This window comes from Microchirus variegatus (assembly GCF_963457635.1).
Source record: "Microchirus variegatus genome assembly, chromosome: 13".
Taxonomy (NCBI): Eukaryota; Metazoa; Chordata; class Actinopteri; order Pleuronectiformes; family Soleidae; genus Microchirus; species Microchirus variegatus.
Window position 1 is genome coordinate 24,276,531 of NC_139814.1, and position 18,462 is coordinate 24,294,992.

Sequence of the window (18,462 nt, forward strand, 5' to 3'; positions counted from 1 at the left end):
TTCTCCTTTGTCCAGGACCACAAAGAAGAAATCTTATCGCCGTTAGTCGTCAATGATTTACAGCTGCGGGCCGCAGTCGACCCGACGGCGATCAGATTTCCACAACCATGTCTCTGAACCGAGGAGAGTAAGAGTTCTCTGACCTGGGATCAGTGGTCTTTTCTCGCCCCTCTATACATGTTTTGATCTTCAAATTCAAGTCAGACAGGCTGATGCCTTCTTGGCCCCAAGCCCTTCCTACAATAACAACAACAACAACAACAAAAAATAATGAAAACACACAAGCAAAAAAATGGTGAATAGAACTGACTCTCTCTGTCTCTCGAAGGATTTCTCTCTCTTTTGTTAAATCCACTCCAGCGCAGAGAAAAACGGCCACAACAAAAACAAGCAGGCCATCGTCGTCAGCCTTCCCCTGACTGACAACACATGGCAACAACATAGACACATGCACACATACAAAAGTACACACACATACACACACACACACACTCTCATGGAGGCGTTTATCTTTTTCAGACCAAAGCAGACGATACATCCTGATCTAGATCCCAGGATGCAACTCTTCCTCCATCCATTTCTCTTTTTTTCCAACTGGACTGAGGATCAACAACACCTTCCCTGAGGAGCGTCATGCAAACCTCACACCTGAAGAGAACTGGAAGAAACATCGAGATAAGAAGATCCTCGTCCTGCTCTATAATCCGCTTCTTCTCATCACACAGAACACACACACACACACACACATCCTTGTACTTGCTGCATACTGAGGACCGGGTAAAAGTGCTGACAAAGTGAGGACCAGCATTTCCACTTTATAACACAATTACAAATATCTGCTTCATGAATGACATCTATAAAGAACTACTGGGTGCAGTTCCATAAAATGCCTGCAGGTGGAGCCCCAGAGCAAAAAGTGTGTGAAACACCAGGGCTGGAAAACGGGTTTTTGTACCAAATTGAGGACCTCTGTTAAAAACAGAATATAGCATGTTTACAACCTAAGGAAGTGATTTCAACGAAAGCAAAGTGAGGACTGGGCCAAAATGTCCTCACTTTGTAAAAATGACCTCACTTTGTTGGTTAAAAAACCCTCACTGGTCCTCAGTATGCCACAAGTATAAGAACACACACACACGCGCACGCATACTCACACGCTCGAGATGCTGCCTGGGGAAAGTTTCGTAAACAAATTTTTCTTTCTTTTTTTTTTTTTTAAAACTCTACAAAAATAAAATAACAGTATAAAAACGCCTTTGCACGCACGCACACACGCACACAAACACACACACACATACAGACACAAAATTAAATAAGCATTTACTTTAGTTCCAAAAAGAAATAACATTATTGCACAAAATGAAAGAAAAGAAAAGAAAAAAAGGGGTTTGTTCCTAAGTGTATAATAAACTGTAAAAAAAGAAGGTAACACTGAACCTCAGGCAGCTTGGCTGTAAGGGTTGAGGTGAGGTCAAGTCGACTTGGCAAAGAAAATGACCACCGAGTCAAAAAATAGCTTAAGAAAACAACAACAAACAAAGATGGAAAAAAAAAAAAAAACAGAATACTGAACGTATAAAACTTGTCATGCAGAGAAACGGAAAGACGGCGATAGTAGGGAGGAAGCTGCTGCAGAGCTGAGTGCTGCTGTTCTGTGTCGTGGCAGCTCCACGTGTAAAACTGCTGGTCTCTGCTCCTCTGTCTGTCCGTCCGTCCGTCCGTCCGTCCTCCTTCAAGACGAACGAAGAGCCAGGGTTTACAGACAGAGAGGAGGAAGAAGAGGAAGAAGAAGAGGAAGAAGAAGAGGCAGAAGGTAACAGGAAGAGGAGTGGCTTCTATCTGCTGAGGCTAACCGGGAGGCTGTCCCTCTTCCTGCGCCGCCAAGTGTTGCGGTGATACTGCGTGTGTGTGTGTCCGCGGTTGGCCAGGACGGGGTTGCTGACCGGCGGCGGGTTGTGGAAGCCCTTCACATTTAACTTGGTTGTGTTCTGGTGGAAAGAAAGGGGACAAAACAAATAGAGAGAGTATTATTGTTATTATTATTATTATGGGACAAAATGTCTGAGATTGTGTTAAATTGCTTGTTGCAGCATCATGAATGGGTCCCAAATCCTGGATTAAATCATTTTATTCACTCGTATAATCTTATTTACATGGCATCGCATCTGTGTCGTCATGTTTGGTCAATGTATTGTTCCTAATCTTTCTTTAAAAGCCCTTAAAAATTAGCACAAATACACTTTAATGTTAATAATATTAAAAGGACTTGAATATATGATATTAATCGTTGAAATCTTGCGTTTTTACGACACTGAATTTGTATCATGTAGCACCGTACAAAATCTTTTTTAGTTTAAAAAATAAAATCTAACATCAGAGTAAATGCTCGTCTACTATAATATGATATAATGATGTTCTGAAAGTTAAGAATACAACTTTATAATAATAATAACGTCGACAGAGCCTCAAGAAGAAAACTCACATAAATATTTCAGAAGCCGGGACACACATAAGTCGAGATAATGGTGGCAAAACATCCCCCCCCTCCACTCACACACACACACTATTTATTTATTATTTATGAAGAGAACATGGAAGGAACGTTAGCACTTTCGCATTAAAGGAATATTTTTGTTTTTGTGTCCCTGACGGCAAATTTGTTCACACCGCACCTCGTTAGACTCTGAACCGCTTCATCGTGTGGAGAATTCAAAATATACAAATATGATATTGACGCGACACAAAGTGTTTTAAAGAATCGCTTAATAAACGTGAACACATTTGTCACACAAGGCTTTGGTCAAATGAGGAATAACAGGGCAAAATGTGACAAAAACAACATAACAGCAAATATAAGTCACTCTTGTGAAGAAACATAGCTTCATATGCATTAATATGAAGATGTCTCACTACTTCTTTAATAATCCAGTAGCATTAACTGAGAACTGGACGCCGACCATTACACTGCTGTTAATCTCATCTCCCATAGCAACAGGTGCACGTCAGATGCTGCAACATCAGGTTGACGCAAACATTATGGATTACAAATGGCAAATTAAGTCTTCATGTAACACTGAAAGCATGAGAGTGAGAGACACACACAGACATGAGAGAGAGAAAATATGTGTGTGTGTGTAAGACAACCTTGTCGTTGTTTGTGTGGCTTCCGCCGCCTACCTTGTGTATGTGGCTGGAGTGGGGGCTGAGCAAAGGCTGGGGGCTGGAGGGGGCGGGGGCATGAGCATGGGCTAGGGGGGGCATGTGGAAGAAGGGCGGGAGCCCGGTGTCTATACACACCTGTCTGCCAGGTATGGAGTGCATTGCTAGACCACCGGGCAGTGAGACGCGAGCCTGGAGGAAGTAAAGGTATAAGATTTAGTAAAAAGAAATGTAAGTGATGCTGGTTTTTCACTGTTCAGTCCCAAAGTCAATCAATTAAGCCGTGTTTCCATTAGGGTTAGATTTTGTTTGGTGCAGTAGGGCGGTGTTTCTCAATCCTGGTCCTCGAGACTAGGGCTGCACTGCTTAGTCGGCGTAATCGTTTATGTCAACCACAAAAACTAGTCAATGCTAAAATGTAAGCGGGCTGACCCTAAACAAACAACCAAACTCAGACTCGAGCTACCCAGAACTAGCTACAGGAAGTGCTGGGAGCAGTATTGTGCACCGTTTACATCCCACAAGGAAGCAGAAAACATGAACGCACGAATTATGACAGAGGCTCGAAAACACCGACCCAAAGTTTCCAAAGTTTGGGAACATTTCACTGAAAACCAGCGAAACACCAAATGCAATCTCTGTGACGCTCAACTCTCATTCCATGGTAACACGACGGCGTGTCATGGCTCTAGCTCCACCTATACAATACTGTACCAAAATATGGAACAGTTGGGGCCAGTTATTTTGGCACTATTCCTCGTGGAAACACGGCTTTATGTCCGTACAAAGCTACCGACTTTCTCATCCACTCCCTATTGACGGTGAAGCCGCCAACATCAGGAAATGATTGGCTACGTCACACCGTGTTGGTCACAAAACACTTGTAAATCCTGCACTCGATAAAGCTAATGTTCAGCTAAGCTGCATACAAATACTAATGATACGCTTGTGGGTTTCTTTCTGCATACAAACTGCAGTAATGTCATTGTCTGTGTCATTGTCAGTGTGTGTGTGTGTGTGTGTGTGTACCTGTGAGCCTGGTGCTATGAGCAGATGGTGTCCTCCCATGCCGGGCTTGAGTCCCGGTGGCAACGCTAAGCCGAGTGGCGGGAAAGACGGGTACGGTGACAGGGTCGGCGGAGGGACGGGACACGGTAAAGCTGAATCAGAGTCCTGACAGGTCACACGCAAAGAAAGAAAGAATTATTCACATTATCCGAGCTCAGTGGCCACTCTCTTAATGTAATCAATGTTTCCATCTGGTAAACATAGTGCTAAGTCTCTCTTTTTCTACCACAGTAGAGGGCTGTTTACTTGCAGTTGCCAGATGAAAACATATCAACTTAATAATTCAGCGAGTGCTTTCACACATCGTCCTAATTCTCAGGCCAAAGAAGTAGTGAATAAGTATGTTGATTGAAAATGCATGTGTAAAATCTTCTTACATTGTCTGATCCGGACAGCGAGGACACGGAGGACGCCGACGAGTGCTGCTGCGGGCTGGAGATGGACATGGGAGAGTCTGCGCTGTGCGGCGAGACCGAGTCCCTCTGCTGCTCCTCCGACCCGATGCTGCTGCTGCTGCCGCTGCCCAGCTCCTGCTCAGACACCGGCTCCTTTGGAGGTGAAACTAGAGAGGAACAAATGAGGTATTATATTGCTAACTGTAATTTTTCAAACAAGAAAGGTACTAAGATGATCTCCTGATGTCTCATGTTCTATGTTATAAATAACTGAACTCAAGCCATTATCTGTGCAAGTTACACGGATGAAAAACGGTACCTCTGTTGTCTGTTCGCGCCAGATCCCGGCCCCCCCACTTCTTGATGATCCATTCCCTGTAATCGATCACTTCCTGGGTCAACCTGATTATCCTGCCCAAGGTGCTGCGAGGATGAGAGAGAGAGAGGGAAGCGGCCGTTACAGAGGTGTCCCGCAGCTTCATCAACGACATCTGTTCAAACACCGCACTGCGTTCTCACCTTTCGCACTCTTTGTTGGGATAGGAGCGCGCGAGCGGCGACACGGCGTGACTCAGGACGGTGTAGGCGTAGTCAAACACCTGCTTGACGTGCATGGCGCCGTAGGAGCCCCTCCCCACATCGTTACCTACGCGATGGAAAAGACGAGAAAAAATGACAACCACAGTGTTTATGTTTATCTTAACTTGGTAGAGATTGGTACATTTTGTGCTTATTACATGTACATAAATGCATACATTTTAATTTGATTGAATAGCAAACCTTACAGCCACCGTACCCAGGTTTTTATGCAAGTATAGAATATTTAAAGTGATTCTAATTGTCCATGTCTTTTTTGTAAATTATAGAAAGGAAACTGAGGAGAAATGCAAATTTCAGTTCATTTTTGCCACTTCTAACCATCATGTCATTTTTCTTGCAACCACCAGATGGTGCCAAAGCAAGGAAAGTGCCCCCTTCATAGTTTCTTTAAACTAATGTGGATCAATTTTGTAAATTTGTCAATAATGTATGCATTTGAATGATACATGCATAAAAAGATTGTTGTCTTTTCATAAATCATCTTAAAAGTGATCTTAAAACACGCACCAGGCAGCAGTGGGTCCTCTATGCAGAGCATCGACGGCCTGTATCCATTGGTCATGGACTTCATGATCTCCTCTTTGGGGATGTACGCGCCTCCATTTTTGATGCGAATCCCTGTTTTCAAGTAGTTGAAGTGGCGGCCGTACAACTCAAAGAACTCGATCAGCAACACGCCCAAGTTCTCAGTCGGATTCCTGGCGTCTATGCGAGGATGGAGCTGAGGAGGTAAAAGAAGATTTGAATATTATCTCAGACACATTAGAGCTACTTCTTATGTTCTATCGCTCAGTTAGTTGTGTTCCTGTGTCTTTGTACCTGTAGGAAGCTAATGACCATGAGGATGAGGCTGTAAGAGCTGATTCCCCCGGTGAAGACTTCGTTTAGATCTCTCTGCAGCAGGAACTGCTTCAGTACGAAGATCAGATAAGGCAGCACTGGATACTTCTGAACGTGGATGAGAGAAGAAATAGAATGAGGACGTGGATTCAGACAAAAAAAGAGCTTAAAAAGAGATTAAAAAATGGATAGGATCACAAATGATACCCAACCAAATAGGCTTTACAGCAGATTGAATTCCTTAGAGTAGAGGTTTAGGGCTGTGAGATATGAGTAAAATCATACATGATTTGTTTTTTTTAATGATAATCGATGTCTCTTCCACTTGCACCGCGGCTCCCCTTGGGCACCTGTAGTTCATGCAGCAGCACTGCAGCAGTGGACGACTTATTCGACTCCTACTTACAACACAAACACTCATTTTTAACTTCCCCAAAAACACGCTGGATGAGAATTCCTCCAGCCCGTGACATGATAATGCGCTGAAACCCTGCAGGGTCTGCGAGCGGGAATTACAAATATGTTCGGGTTTTTTTTTTCAAACGAAAAGGCACCGTGACCTTAAGGCAGTGTACGCGTGAGCACATCAGTGCCAGTAAAGCGGCGGCAGCAGCAGCAGGGCCGGGTTGACATTTAGCAAATGTCTTAAGAAAAGTGACAACAAGTCCGGCAGCTAGTAAAAGCTGATCTGAACTCTCAATTACAAGATAGCACTGGAGTCTGACACAGAATCAACCATCACTGGACTGAAGCCGAGCGCTGCTGTCAAAATATCAGCCTTTCAAGTCGTGACATGTACTCCCAGAGAGCCATAACACAACTATGCAACAGCAACAAAAAGGACAAAAGCCAAAGACTTAACAGACAGATGGAACATCAGCACCTGGAATTCCTTTTGTGCATTAGCGATTACAACCATGACTGACGCTGGCAGAGTTACACCTTCAGCAGGAATTCTATCCGAGCCACGGGCTGAAAGCTCTTCTGCAGAGTTAAATGAAGAGTGCACCGATGAGCACGGGAGCCGGGGTCTGTTCCAGGGTCAATTTGGAAATGAGACAAGCCGGTGCAAGAATGCAAATGAAGTACAGAGTAATGCTTTAACATGCTGACGGGCTGGCCCCGATTCACAGAGGGATTTTCTTTACTTCTGCATTTAGAAACCAACATGTAAAAGAATATAGTAATTATGTGACTCCTCTTGTGGTTTTTCAGTCTATTTAAAGACGTCTACATGACCTTTCCCTGCCGTCTTTCTGAGTCTGTATGTACTCCCTTTTAAGTGCATAGTGTATATATGTATATATATATATATATATATATATATATATATATATATATATATATATATATATATATATATAAATATATGTATATACACACACATTTATATATGGTTCCTCTTCACTGCTCTGAAATATGGGTAGTTTTTTTTTTGATGTGACATCAGACTGCCTTCTGTGTGTGTTTTTATTGTGCCTCTGTTTTTTGAGGACCACAGAAAATGCCTGACCCGTGCTTTGTTTAAATCTGAAAACGGAGAATTCAGGATGTCTTCTACACACTGTGTACGTCGAGATTATGACAAATCAGATTCCACTCGAACTCAGCGGCACAAAGTCCATCACAATAATCTTTTACATTACAGTAGAGCTAAGGCTGCTCTGCTTTCAGGGGGAAAGATCAGTGATATTTGAGGCCTGGAGTAGCTGTAGTTTGGGGTACACTTAGAAATGTCCTTATTTTTGAAGGGAAAGTCCTTTTTTTTCAATAAATATAACATTAAATGAACCAGAAATACACTCTATACATTGTTAATGTGGTAAACGACTATTCTAGCTGCAAACGTCTGGTTTTTAATATAAAATATATACATAGGTGTATAGAAGCCCATTTCCAGTGTTCTAATGGTACATTGTGTTTGCTGATATGAAAACCACTCACCCTACTGCACCAAAGACCATTGAGAAAACCTGCCTTTTGTAGCTCACGGGGTGATTGGAGCTGCTGGTTTACTGCTGCCACCGGCGTAAATCCAAATGAAGGACTTCAAACTCCCAAAAGTCACAAAATAACACATTTTAACTGAGTGGCGGAGGCAGCAGCAGCAGATCAACAATCTGTGTGTGTTGTGATGTATAATTGCTGGTTTTCTCTATGGGCTGTGGTGAGGGAGAGTGTGAGCGGTTTACAAAGCGACACAAACTTTCACAGTTTCACGGTGGTTGTGATGACACCTCAGACACAACTCTTTACCACCGCCATTTACTGACGCCAGACTCTAAGATGCAACTCAAAAGTGAATAATGATTAAAAGGGAAGTTGACTTATGCCAGATCGAGTCCCCACCAGGTCAAAACAGCCTACTAGTTTCTAGTAGATAATAGTCTCTAAGACATCAGATTTAACCTCACCTTTACATAGTCTTTAATGAAGCTTGCCGCCTTGACTCCAGTCTCCACATTGAAACTGATGTCCACCTTCACCTCGGTCTCCTGGTCCGTCAGCTTGATGATTGGCACCTGAGAGAAGGCACAGTGACATGTGTTAGCAAACGTTACAGTCGTCAGAGCCTCTGTCCCATCTGGCATCCTTTCAGAAGGAGCAGGAAAATCAGCCGTTAGCCGCTTCCCGCTGTGTGGATGACGCAGCGGCAAACGCCATCCATCACAGAAGCCGCGTCATGACACTGACACTGCAGAATAACAGGCACGTGTAAGCGGGAAATTCTGATGAGGGAAAAAACTGAGGTAAACGGCAGCGTATCACTGACCTGAGCTATAGATGTTATTATTACAGCGGTATAGAATAAAGCAGAATCTGTAAAATATTAACCACAACTGTCAGAACGTGGCAAACATCATGCAAAACAGATGGGGGGGGGGACAGTAATTGATTCTTTTAGGTTTCTCCACCTCATCTTTAAACAAAGATTAAAGAGTGAGAAAGATTTTTATCTGACCATCTGAAGCCCGGGGGAACTTCATTAAAGACTGCACACATGCTGCCAGTTTTTGTTTTGGCTGAGTTTCCTCCTATTCCCTTCTTTCTTTGCCTACTTAATGAGGGCTTAGTATTTTATAACTTACAGCGGAGGATTAAATTAACCATCAAACAATTCTGTAATAAAGGAATAATCAGCGATTACTTTATAAAACTTGGGTGCTATTCGGTAAAATATGCAGGTTAGCTTTAATTATGGGTAATATGAACGTAGAATAACATAATAGAAGTTGCTGTGGCTTACTGTAGCTTTGTCCAGCACTTTGATGGAGAAGGGTTCTGCCACGTTATGTTTGCGTAGAGCTTGTTCCAGCTCCTGCAGCGGGGGGCGCTCCCACTTCCCAAACACCACCAGGTCAATGTCACTGAAAGTGAAAAACAGTCACAGTTAAAATGCTGGCAAACAAATATAAGTATAATAAATAAAGTGTGCTTTTCTTTTAAACCACAGATAATATATCTTGCCTCGTCGGAAGGTAGAGTCCTGTGCTGAAGCTGCCAAATATTTGGACCTGGAAAACGATATAAAGACAATGATGATAGAAATCTGACTGTTGAAGCCGACCTATATATAGACGAGAAAAAGAAACACAACAAACGCTGACATTTCATAGCCTGCGCTGCACAACGGCTCATTTTGTGGCAACGACGTCCATATCCATTTCAAATGTTTGCAAACTAGTAGGAACTCGGCATTTCCGGGTTCCACTTCAGAGACGCTCATCGCTGCCAAGCTCAGTGCGCTGCCAAGTTAACTATACAATGGCTGAGGGGGGAAAAATGCCGTGTTTTGAAGCTGCGAGTGAGCAAAAAAGGCTCTCCAAAGGAAACTGAATGGAGTTCTTTCCCTTTTCCGTCTGGTAAATACGACAAGGCAACGGCACAAAGACGGGGCCAGAATTAATAGGTTGAAATGAAAAGGGAGGCTGGTACAAATCACAGGCTTGATCCATTTACTTGACAAGCTGGCTCACGGTGGAAGTGGGGGGGAAAGACTGGCAGCCGACAAATCACAGCTGCGTGTGTGTTACATGATTAAGTAATGAGTGAGGCATTACATCAACCCTACCTCAGAGCAGTCGCAGGAGTTCCTCTCACCCTTTTCTGTACATGGACATTTAAAAAAACTAACTAAACGAACACTAGCTGCGTTCCTGTAAATGGAACTCTGCTACTTTAACAGCTATTAATCGTTAAAAACAAAAGAAATATCGCAATTGCAATTTTTTTATGTTCTCGTCAACAATTTATATCCTTCAATTCTTATCCTTGCATGACACCAAAATAAATTGCAATTGCGATATCTAATCAGGAAAATCATAATTTGATGATTTCTCCTAATTATTCAGCCCAATGGATGAGAGTATAAGTATAAAAAAAAAGATATAGGACTTGTTTAAACTGTTTCACCTTGAAGTTGACATGTTTTCTTTACAGTTACTTATGAGCAATCTTGCGCCTCAATTTGTCTTGCATGACTTCAAATCCTCCTCGGAGCCAGATCTCTTTAAAGATTTTAATACACTGAAAGGGTGGGAGAATCCATAAATAAAAACACAGGTGTGTGTGTGTGTGTCTTACATCTGCAGTGGGCCATAGCTCCTTAATGATCATCTCTATCCGGTTCACCACCTCTTTCCTCATTGCTGCTTCCTCTGGCCGTGGAGACATGAAGTTGTAGAAGTCCATCACCTCCTCGTGGAGTCTTAAGAGAGAGAAAAGAAGAGAAAAATAGTCTTATTAACAGCTACAACAGATACGGATTGGCAAAATAAACATTCTACATTCTAAATGTTTGTATATTCTTACTGCAGGATATCGTCTAAAAACCACTCGCATTCCAGGAATGGCTCACAGTTTTGGAAAAAGGTTTATATCTCCAGATGGCACAAGATATGCTTCTCTTTTGTTCTATTTTGGAGAACCTCCATCAGAGCATCAACAACAGTGGGCTCTAGTATGTTCTAGTTTAAGTATTGCCGAGTTTCTGCTGAACTTGAAGCACTTATGCTGTAATTAAATATAGTCTAAAATTCCATGAAAATCAAATAATTTTACTTGTACAATGACTAACTTTAACTCTGTTAAACGCACCTCAACCTAAGCGTAACAACACAAGGTTCTTCCTGAATGCAAGATGTGCAGTTAGTACAACACACAAGTGTCTATTAATTAAATTAAAAGAAAATAGAGTGAAGTCATATCACTCAGAGTGTGAGTCCCAGGCCTTATTGTTGTTATCACTATGATTCTGTACAATGTATAGAGGATTCCTGAGGCCTGTGAACGGTGGAACTCTGTTCAACCCTATGGCCATTCTTTTCTTTCTAGGCGTACATGCCATGGCATGATGTCAGCGTGAAAAATACACAACAGGAATACGGTCACAATCGACCGCCACAGCCAAGGACAAAACGCATCCAGGGCCATGTGACCACTCCTTGGTGAAAAACTCTGGAATGTAACCATGGCAATAGTTCAGCACTGACACACACTCAAAATAAAAACTGCTACTGCAGCCATCCCGACGAGCCCCGGTAAGGGTTGTCTCACTTCAACAACTTAAGGGTCTAGAGTAGAAGTAATCGATGGTGCAGCGGTCTATAACCGAGCTACCGTGACAGCGATGACTCTTACACGGGAATCAATGTTTTTACTTGCAACACACGGTCAAAACCGCTTTGTGCGAGACTTCAAAGGGGGCTAACCTGAGGCAAAACTAGACGCCGCACGCCGGGCCAAAAACCTTACATCATTTAACCTTGTGGAACACAAATACCCAGGGAAAATTAAACGTGTTACACATTAATTATTCACCACCACATTACATTTATGAGCTGCTTGCACCTCTCGGTTATCCTGAGATTCAGTGATTGGGGGGGTGGAAACGGAGTATCAAGTATGTGGAAGTGCTGTCACGACAAACACCAAGTCTAGTGAAGAAAGAAATTCCCAGATGGGTGCAGTCAGCATAACAAATATCACAGGTTCCTGCAACACGTTTTCAGGTTCTTTGGCCTAAAGGCCAAGAGTATCAACGTAGATAACAATTCCTGAAGTTTATACTACAGTTACTACAGTATATTATGCACGCCACTTTTGATAACAGTATAACTACTTATTAAAATGTGAAAGATGCTTAAAAAAATGAATTTGACAGATAAGGAGCATTTATCACAGAAATTAGTTGCCGACTCTTAAGTTATCTTTTATTTACTAACTGACATGTCCTCCCGCACACGATTGCTTTGTTTGTGCTGCATACTTGATTCAATCTTTCTCATTTGAGGTAGTGTGTCTGTTTATCGTTTACGGGAATGTTTTTGAGGTATAAAATGCAAAAGTATCATTTATATTCTGCACGTATTACACGTGCATTGTATTGTTGTACTTTCTCTTTCAATCTCAGAATAACAACATTGTGCCAGAAAAATAAATGAGTAGACTGTGGCTGCAACTAACGATTATTGCCACAATCAATTAATCTGACAATTATTCACTCCAAAAATGTTGGAAAATGTTAATCTGTGTTTTCCAAACCTAGAAATGATGATGTTCTCAAACATCTTGTTTTGTCCACAAACCAAAATTATTATGTTTTAATGATTTCTTTGTCATACAGATAAATAATACACATAAATAGTTGAGGATTAATCGATTAATTGTTTCAGCCCAACTGCAAATGAATTGTAACAACCAGGTAACCACAATTGAAAACAATGGGGGTAAATATTAGTGATTTGTCAAAATTCCTCATTATTAGTTTTAATACACATTCATAATGATGGAATAGTACTCTAGCAGAAACTTTAGTCCCTATTTTAAGTTATAAGATACTTAAAATAGGGACTAAAGAGTTGTAATTACATAACAACTAGTAGTCTGGGTAAACTGGGGTTTGTTTGCTTTGAGGGTGAATGAACATAATAAATAAAACCAGGACATTGTAAAAATATAATAATAATATATGTATAATTCATTTTAGCACATTTAAAGGATCATCACTGCTTTCTGAGTAATTCGGGGTATTGTTGTCAGATTGGTGATTTAAATGTTGAGCCACCAGGGGAAAACCGTTACACAAGTTAGGCTCCTCCCCCTCCCCCCAAAGGCATCTGAAAACTACTACATAAGCAGCACATCCGGTGACAACTTTCACCCACTAAATAGAACCACTCGGTATTAGAAACTGAAAATACGATATTATATTCACTTTCTACTCCGACGTGTTCTTTCTTATACGACATATACTACACAATGAGTCATTTATACCTCAAATTTGCAAATGAATTTCAAAAAAAAAAATCACGGCACTTCCGGTCTTGTTGGGTCAGTTGCCCCAACTCTAGTTCACACCGCACTGGTGGGTGTACTTTCCTATAAAAAAAACACTACATTACGTCGTATGCGCTTTAGTATTCAACGCACACACGCACATTACGCCATTTTAACACATTTTTATGTTATACCGGTTTAAAAAAAATGAATGTTTAGAGTTCTGTCACTCACCCGAGGACTCCGGGGTTGTACGTCCGAGTCTTCCACGGTGTCCAAGTGCTAGCATAATTGCCGTTAGTGCAGTTCGAGAGCAAGTAGTTCATCCCATAAGTGCTCGCCTTGTTCTCACTTTTCCTGCGGCCCGGGTGGTGGTTGTGCGTGTGGTTTACAGCAGGTTCAGCGGGCTGGAGCTGGAGCTGGTGACGCTTCACGCACATCTGCTGTACATTGAAAGCCGGGTGCTCCTGTAGGTGACGGTGGTGATGATGATGATGGTGGTGGTGGTGGTGGGGACGGTGATGGTGGAGGTGGTGGTGGTGAAGGTTGACATTATTCACATAGAACACGTCGGCGCCCCCGACGACGTTCTTGTTATTCGCGTTCGCCGGCACATTTCCACCCATAGTCCGCTCGAGTGGACTGTCCGTCCGGGATTCCTGTGAGGAAGCCGAGGTGGAGACGGATCCGGGCGTCTGGAGCAGGCTCTTGCCCTCACCTGCGTCTGCGGCAAAAGAGTTATTATTATGTAGGTTCCCGTTGGACAGTGCTACTATCCCGAGCGTGGACATCGCAGTGCCGTTCATTACGCCGTGATGATGGCTGCTGCCTGTAACGTTACCGCTGCTGCAAACGCTCTTCCCCGTTGCCACCGCGGTCGCCACATTTTTTAGGACATCCAGCGCGGTGTAGCCGACACACTGGTTGCGGTTCTGGTTGTGGAGCTGCTGCTGCTGCTGGGCGAGCGTCCGTACTCCCTGAGAGGTCTCCCAGACGTGCATCCATAAGGCGTTCGCCGGTCCTTTCTGTTCGGGCTGAATCCAAGCTACCCTCGGATCCATTCAACTTCTTCCTCCGGTAAAACCCCCCCCCACACCACACACCCCCCTACCGCTCCTCTCCTCTCCCCTACGAGTGTCTAACTAAAGCTAGCGAGCCCGTCGTGAATCCACGCCGCTGCCCGGACACCTTCAGAGGTCGCTGCGCTGCCCAGGGTTACGAAAAAAGAGACGAGTTTAAACGTAAAAACCGAATCAGGACCATTGATAAAGTGGCCCCCCTCTGCACCGCTAGCTGGGGAAAATTGCTAGCCGATTCCTGCGAGAATTCAATATGGCGTATTCTCTTCAAATCCACGCGCATGCGCTCTACACAGGGGTTTCTTAAACGATGACTGCGCCCCCCCTCGCTCCCTCCATCCGCCCACTCCTTCATACCTCCGTGAATCGCATTAAACGCGTTCGCCTTTTTCGTCCGCTAAACGTTTGATTCAGACGCGCAAGAGATTTGTTTAAAAACGTCAACAGTGAATACAGACGAAGTGAAGTCCGCCCCCGAGGAACCCACGCTAAGTGCCGTCGCCCACCTGCACTTCCCGCTTATCACCACTAGGTGGAGGGACGGGAGGGAGGGAGGGTTTCCCCATCAATTTTAGACTGGACAGACAGAAATGACAAATAAATGTTTAATTACCATGCTAACAAAGTCCACTACTACTACTACTACTATTATAATAATAGTAATAGTAATAATAATAATAATAATAATAATCTCTAGAGTAGAGTTCAACATTCAGATTACAGAGCTTTAATAAGAGATAAAATGACAGAATTTTGTCTATAACATTAATACAGTGTACAAACAACAACAAAACTATGCAACACAAGCATATTCCTTTAAATGTATGAACAGGTTCGTGTGCCACTATAGAGTCAGATATGTATATTTGACAAAAATCATAGATTGATTGATTAATCGATTAATCAGTTGGTCCATAAAATGTCAGAAAATTAAAAAAAAACAAAAAAAACGTTAATGACGATGTTCTTGAACGTCTTGTTTTGCCCACAAACCAAAATAATTCCGTTTTAATGATTTCTTTGTTTACGTGGAGCAAAGAAACGAAGAAAATATTCACATTTAAGGAAGCTGAAACAATCAGAAATCTTGATTTAATCATGAAAAAAAGCTTCAAACCGATTATCGATTATCAAAATAGTTGGGGATTCATTTAGTAATCGATTCGGCTCTGCAAAGAGCTTAACAATATGATCAAATATTCACATTCACAAGCATGGACATCCACTTTAAATTAAATCAGAGTGCAATGTTACATAATTCCATCAAGGCGAAGCTGCAAAATGGTGTCTCATTAATAGCCTGTGGGCCCCTGTGGGACACGTCTGTGTGTCTGGATCTGTGGGTAATCCTGGCATGGACGCTGCAGATTCCTGGAAAGCCTCCCGCTATACACATTTTAAAGCCCTCAATCAAACGGGAAAACAGAAGAATAATGCAACGACATGGTTCACATAAACACTTTTGCAGAGCAGAGACGTCACATGTTGTCAGCTGCAACCTCTGGCCTTTGTGCATGCTGCTCACATGCAGAGAGAAAACGCTGGTGCACCTCCTTTTTCTTCTTCTACTGCATCCAAATATACACTTTCAAGGAAAACACACACACACACACACAGCAGGTGGTGTTTATCCTTCCCAGCCCCAGTAACAGCCACCCCCCCCCCCCCCCCCACAGCCCACGTTGACGATGGAATGGCGGCGTGCTGGATCCTTCTGCATGTGAACGCATGCAAAAGCAGGAGGGAGCGTCTTGCATCGCATGACGACCTCCTGCTCCTGCTGCTCACGTGCTGCATGTGACAAGAGTCGAAGGGGAAAAAAAAAAACCCTCCAGAGCCAAGTATATGCCAGCGCTGTGTCAGCTGGGATATGTAGCACTCTGTGTAACACACTCAGACATACACACAGCTGCTCACTCCCACTGTACGCCTGTGTAAAGACCTCCTCTCTGCCTCCGTCTGTATCAAAGGTGTTGTTGATTGAATAGGTTCAATCAGTCTGTGACTTTGGCACAAACACTGACCTTTTCAGGACCAGTAGTCCTAAAAACCTGGTCCTAATAGAAGATACAGAACCTCATTTCAGAGGAATTAGGGTTAGGCACTTCACTGTTATGGTTGTTCTGGTTTAGTGTAAGGAGCTAGGGGCCAGGGGTCTGCAACCTGCGGCTCTTGAGCCTCATGTGGCTCTTCAGCCTCTCTGTAGCGGCTCCTTCTAGCGTTGAAGAAAAACCTTAAGTTTTTCACACTTTTTTGTCAAGATAAAGGCATAAATAAAAATGTTTTTGATGTTTTATCCATCACATCCAGTTGAAAAACCTCCCCCAAAAGCTAATAAAATACTATTAATTTGGGTGAAGAGGGGACAAAAATGGCTCTTTTCATTCTAAAGGTTGCAGACCCCTAGGCTAGGGTATGCATTAAATCTATGAGGTGTCCTCACTGAAATATATAAACAAGTGTGTGTGTGTGTTATTCCTTCTGTTGTGGGGAGCTATATCTGTTAACAAGTCCACATCATGTAAATTACTACATTTCAAGGGGATGACATGTTTTAAAGTTAGGCTGAGGTTAAGGTTAGGGTCAGGGGTTAGGATTAGGATTAGGTCAGCTGTAATTATGGTTAAGGTTGGTGTAAGTCTCCAGGAAATGACTGCAAGTCAATGCAGTGTCCTCTGAAGTCTCTGAGTGTGTGTGTGTGTGGCTTCTGTGTCAGCTGTGGTTTAATCACCACCACTGTGGTAATCCCATAAAAGATGACAGTGAGGCAAACCAGCCTTGAAATTACACACACACACACACACACAAAGGTTTGCAAAGCTATTCTTCTGAGGACACTGCATTGACTTCCATTCATTTGGACAGCTTACACTCTTCGAAATAAAAGTGCTAAGTAGAACCATATAAGGTTCTTCGGCTTGTCCTCATAATAGAACCCCTTTTTTTTAGCTTCAACTAGAACCTTTTTTTTATAAATATTCCACTTTGGTGGAACCCTCCAAAAGAACCCACCAAGAACCCTTTTAAAACCCTTTATTCAGGAAAGGGGTTTTTAAGGGTTCTCTGGATCAAAATGGTTCTTACTGGAACCATTAGCGTTACCAAGAACCCTTGAAACACACTTTCTTCTGGAAAGCAAATGGTTTCAGGTAGAACCTCAGCCCTTGTAGAGGGACCCCTTTGGAACCCTTATTTCTAAGAGTGTACAAGCATAAGCCCTAACCCTAACCCTTGCTTTTACCCTATTTTAAACCCACAATGACATTATTTGTATGTTTTTTGAACCTGCGCACACACACACACACACACATATTTTAAATAAGGTTTTACCACAATGAGCGGTCGCTCCGTGACGGGCTACATTTTGGTTTATGAAACTATTCTTTAAAAAAACCTTCCTTACCTTGCCACACATGACTGTGTTTACACACATGTATATTTTCGCCCCAAACCCTGACCCTGATACAGAATCTGAACCCTCCCAAAAAACACCTTCATGTGCTCAAAACAATGTTTTTGAACCAAAATGTGTCCCATGAGCAGCATACAGTATTATGTCTAGTCACGGACATCACAGTTTAGCAGCAGATAATCTGTCGCCAGAGGCCGCACGCGGCTCGAATGGCAATGAGGCCACATCACATTTGCCGTTTTTTTTTTTTAACCTACAAGTGGAAAATGTCTATCTGCTATATCAACAAGCACCGCCCTGACTGTACATTCCTACCCATATTTCCTGTGGTGTGAAAGCCAACATGGGGCGATCTATGTACACATTACAGAGACAACGCGGTGACATTAGAATGAGCCGATATCTTCGGCGCCTCCCTCAGGTTCACATCTGCAAATCTGGGACTAGTATTTGAATATTCTACCCATTAGTTTGTTTATGTTTGTATAATTACTAAACAAAATAAGCATCATTTGGTTGTATTTAACCTTAAAATAAGCCTATTATTATATCATGTACTTGCCATCCTGACCTGCGCCAGCATGTTTCTACAGAAGCTTAGTACGCAAACAAACAACATTATTATTATTTC

The 18,462-nt window shown here is 42.7% G+C and overlaps 1 protein-coding gene across 1 annotated transcript; it reads right to left on the reverse strand.

Moving 5' to 3' along the window:
• Positions 1 to 1,835: 1,835 nt before the first annotated feature.
• tent4a (terminal nucleotidyltransferase 4A) lies at positions 1,836 to 14,401 on the reverse strand (the record flags this gene model as incomplete). The annotated part of the gene is made up of 13 exons (XM_083899922.1): positions 1,836 to 1,988; positions 3,178 to 3,351; positions 4,189 to 4,332; positions 4,605 to 4,789; positions 4,942 to 5,045; positions 5,142 to 5,268; positions 5,730 to 5,943; positions 6,042 to 6,170; positions 8,477 to 8,584; positions 9,310 to 9,430; positions 9,531 to 9,577; positions 10,647 to 10,770; positions 13,575 to 14,401. The coding sequence occupies 13 exons, from the start codon at positions 14,399 to 14,401 to the stop codon at positions 1,836 to 1,838; spliced, it is 2,457 nt and encodes an 818-aa protein (XP_083756048.1).
• Positions 14,402 to 18,462: the final 4,061 nt, after the last annotated feature.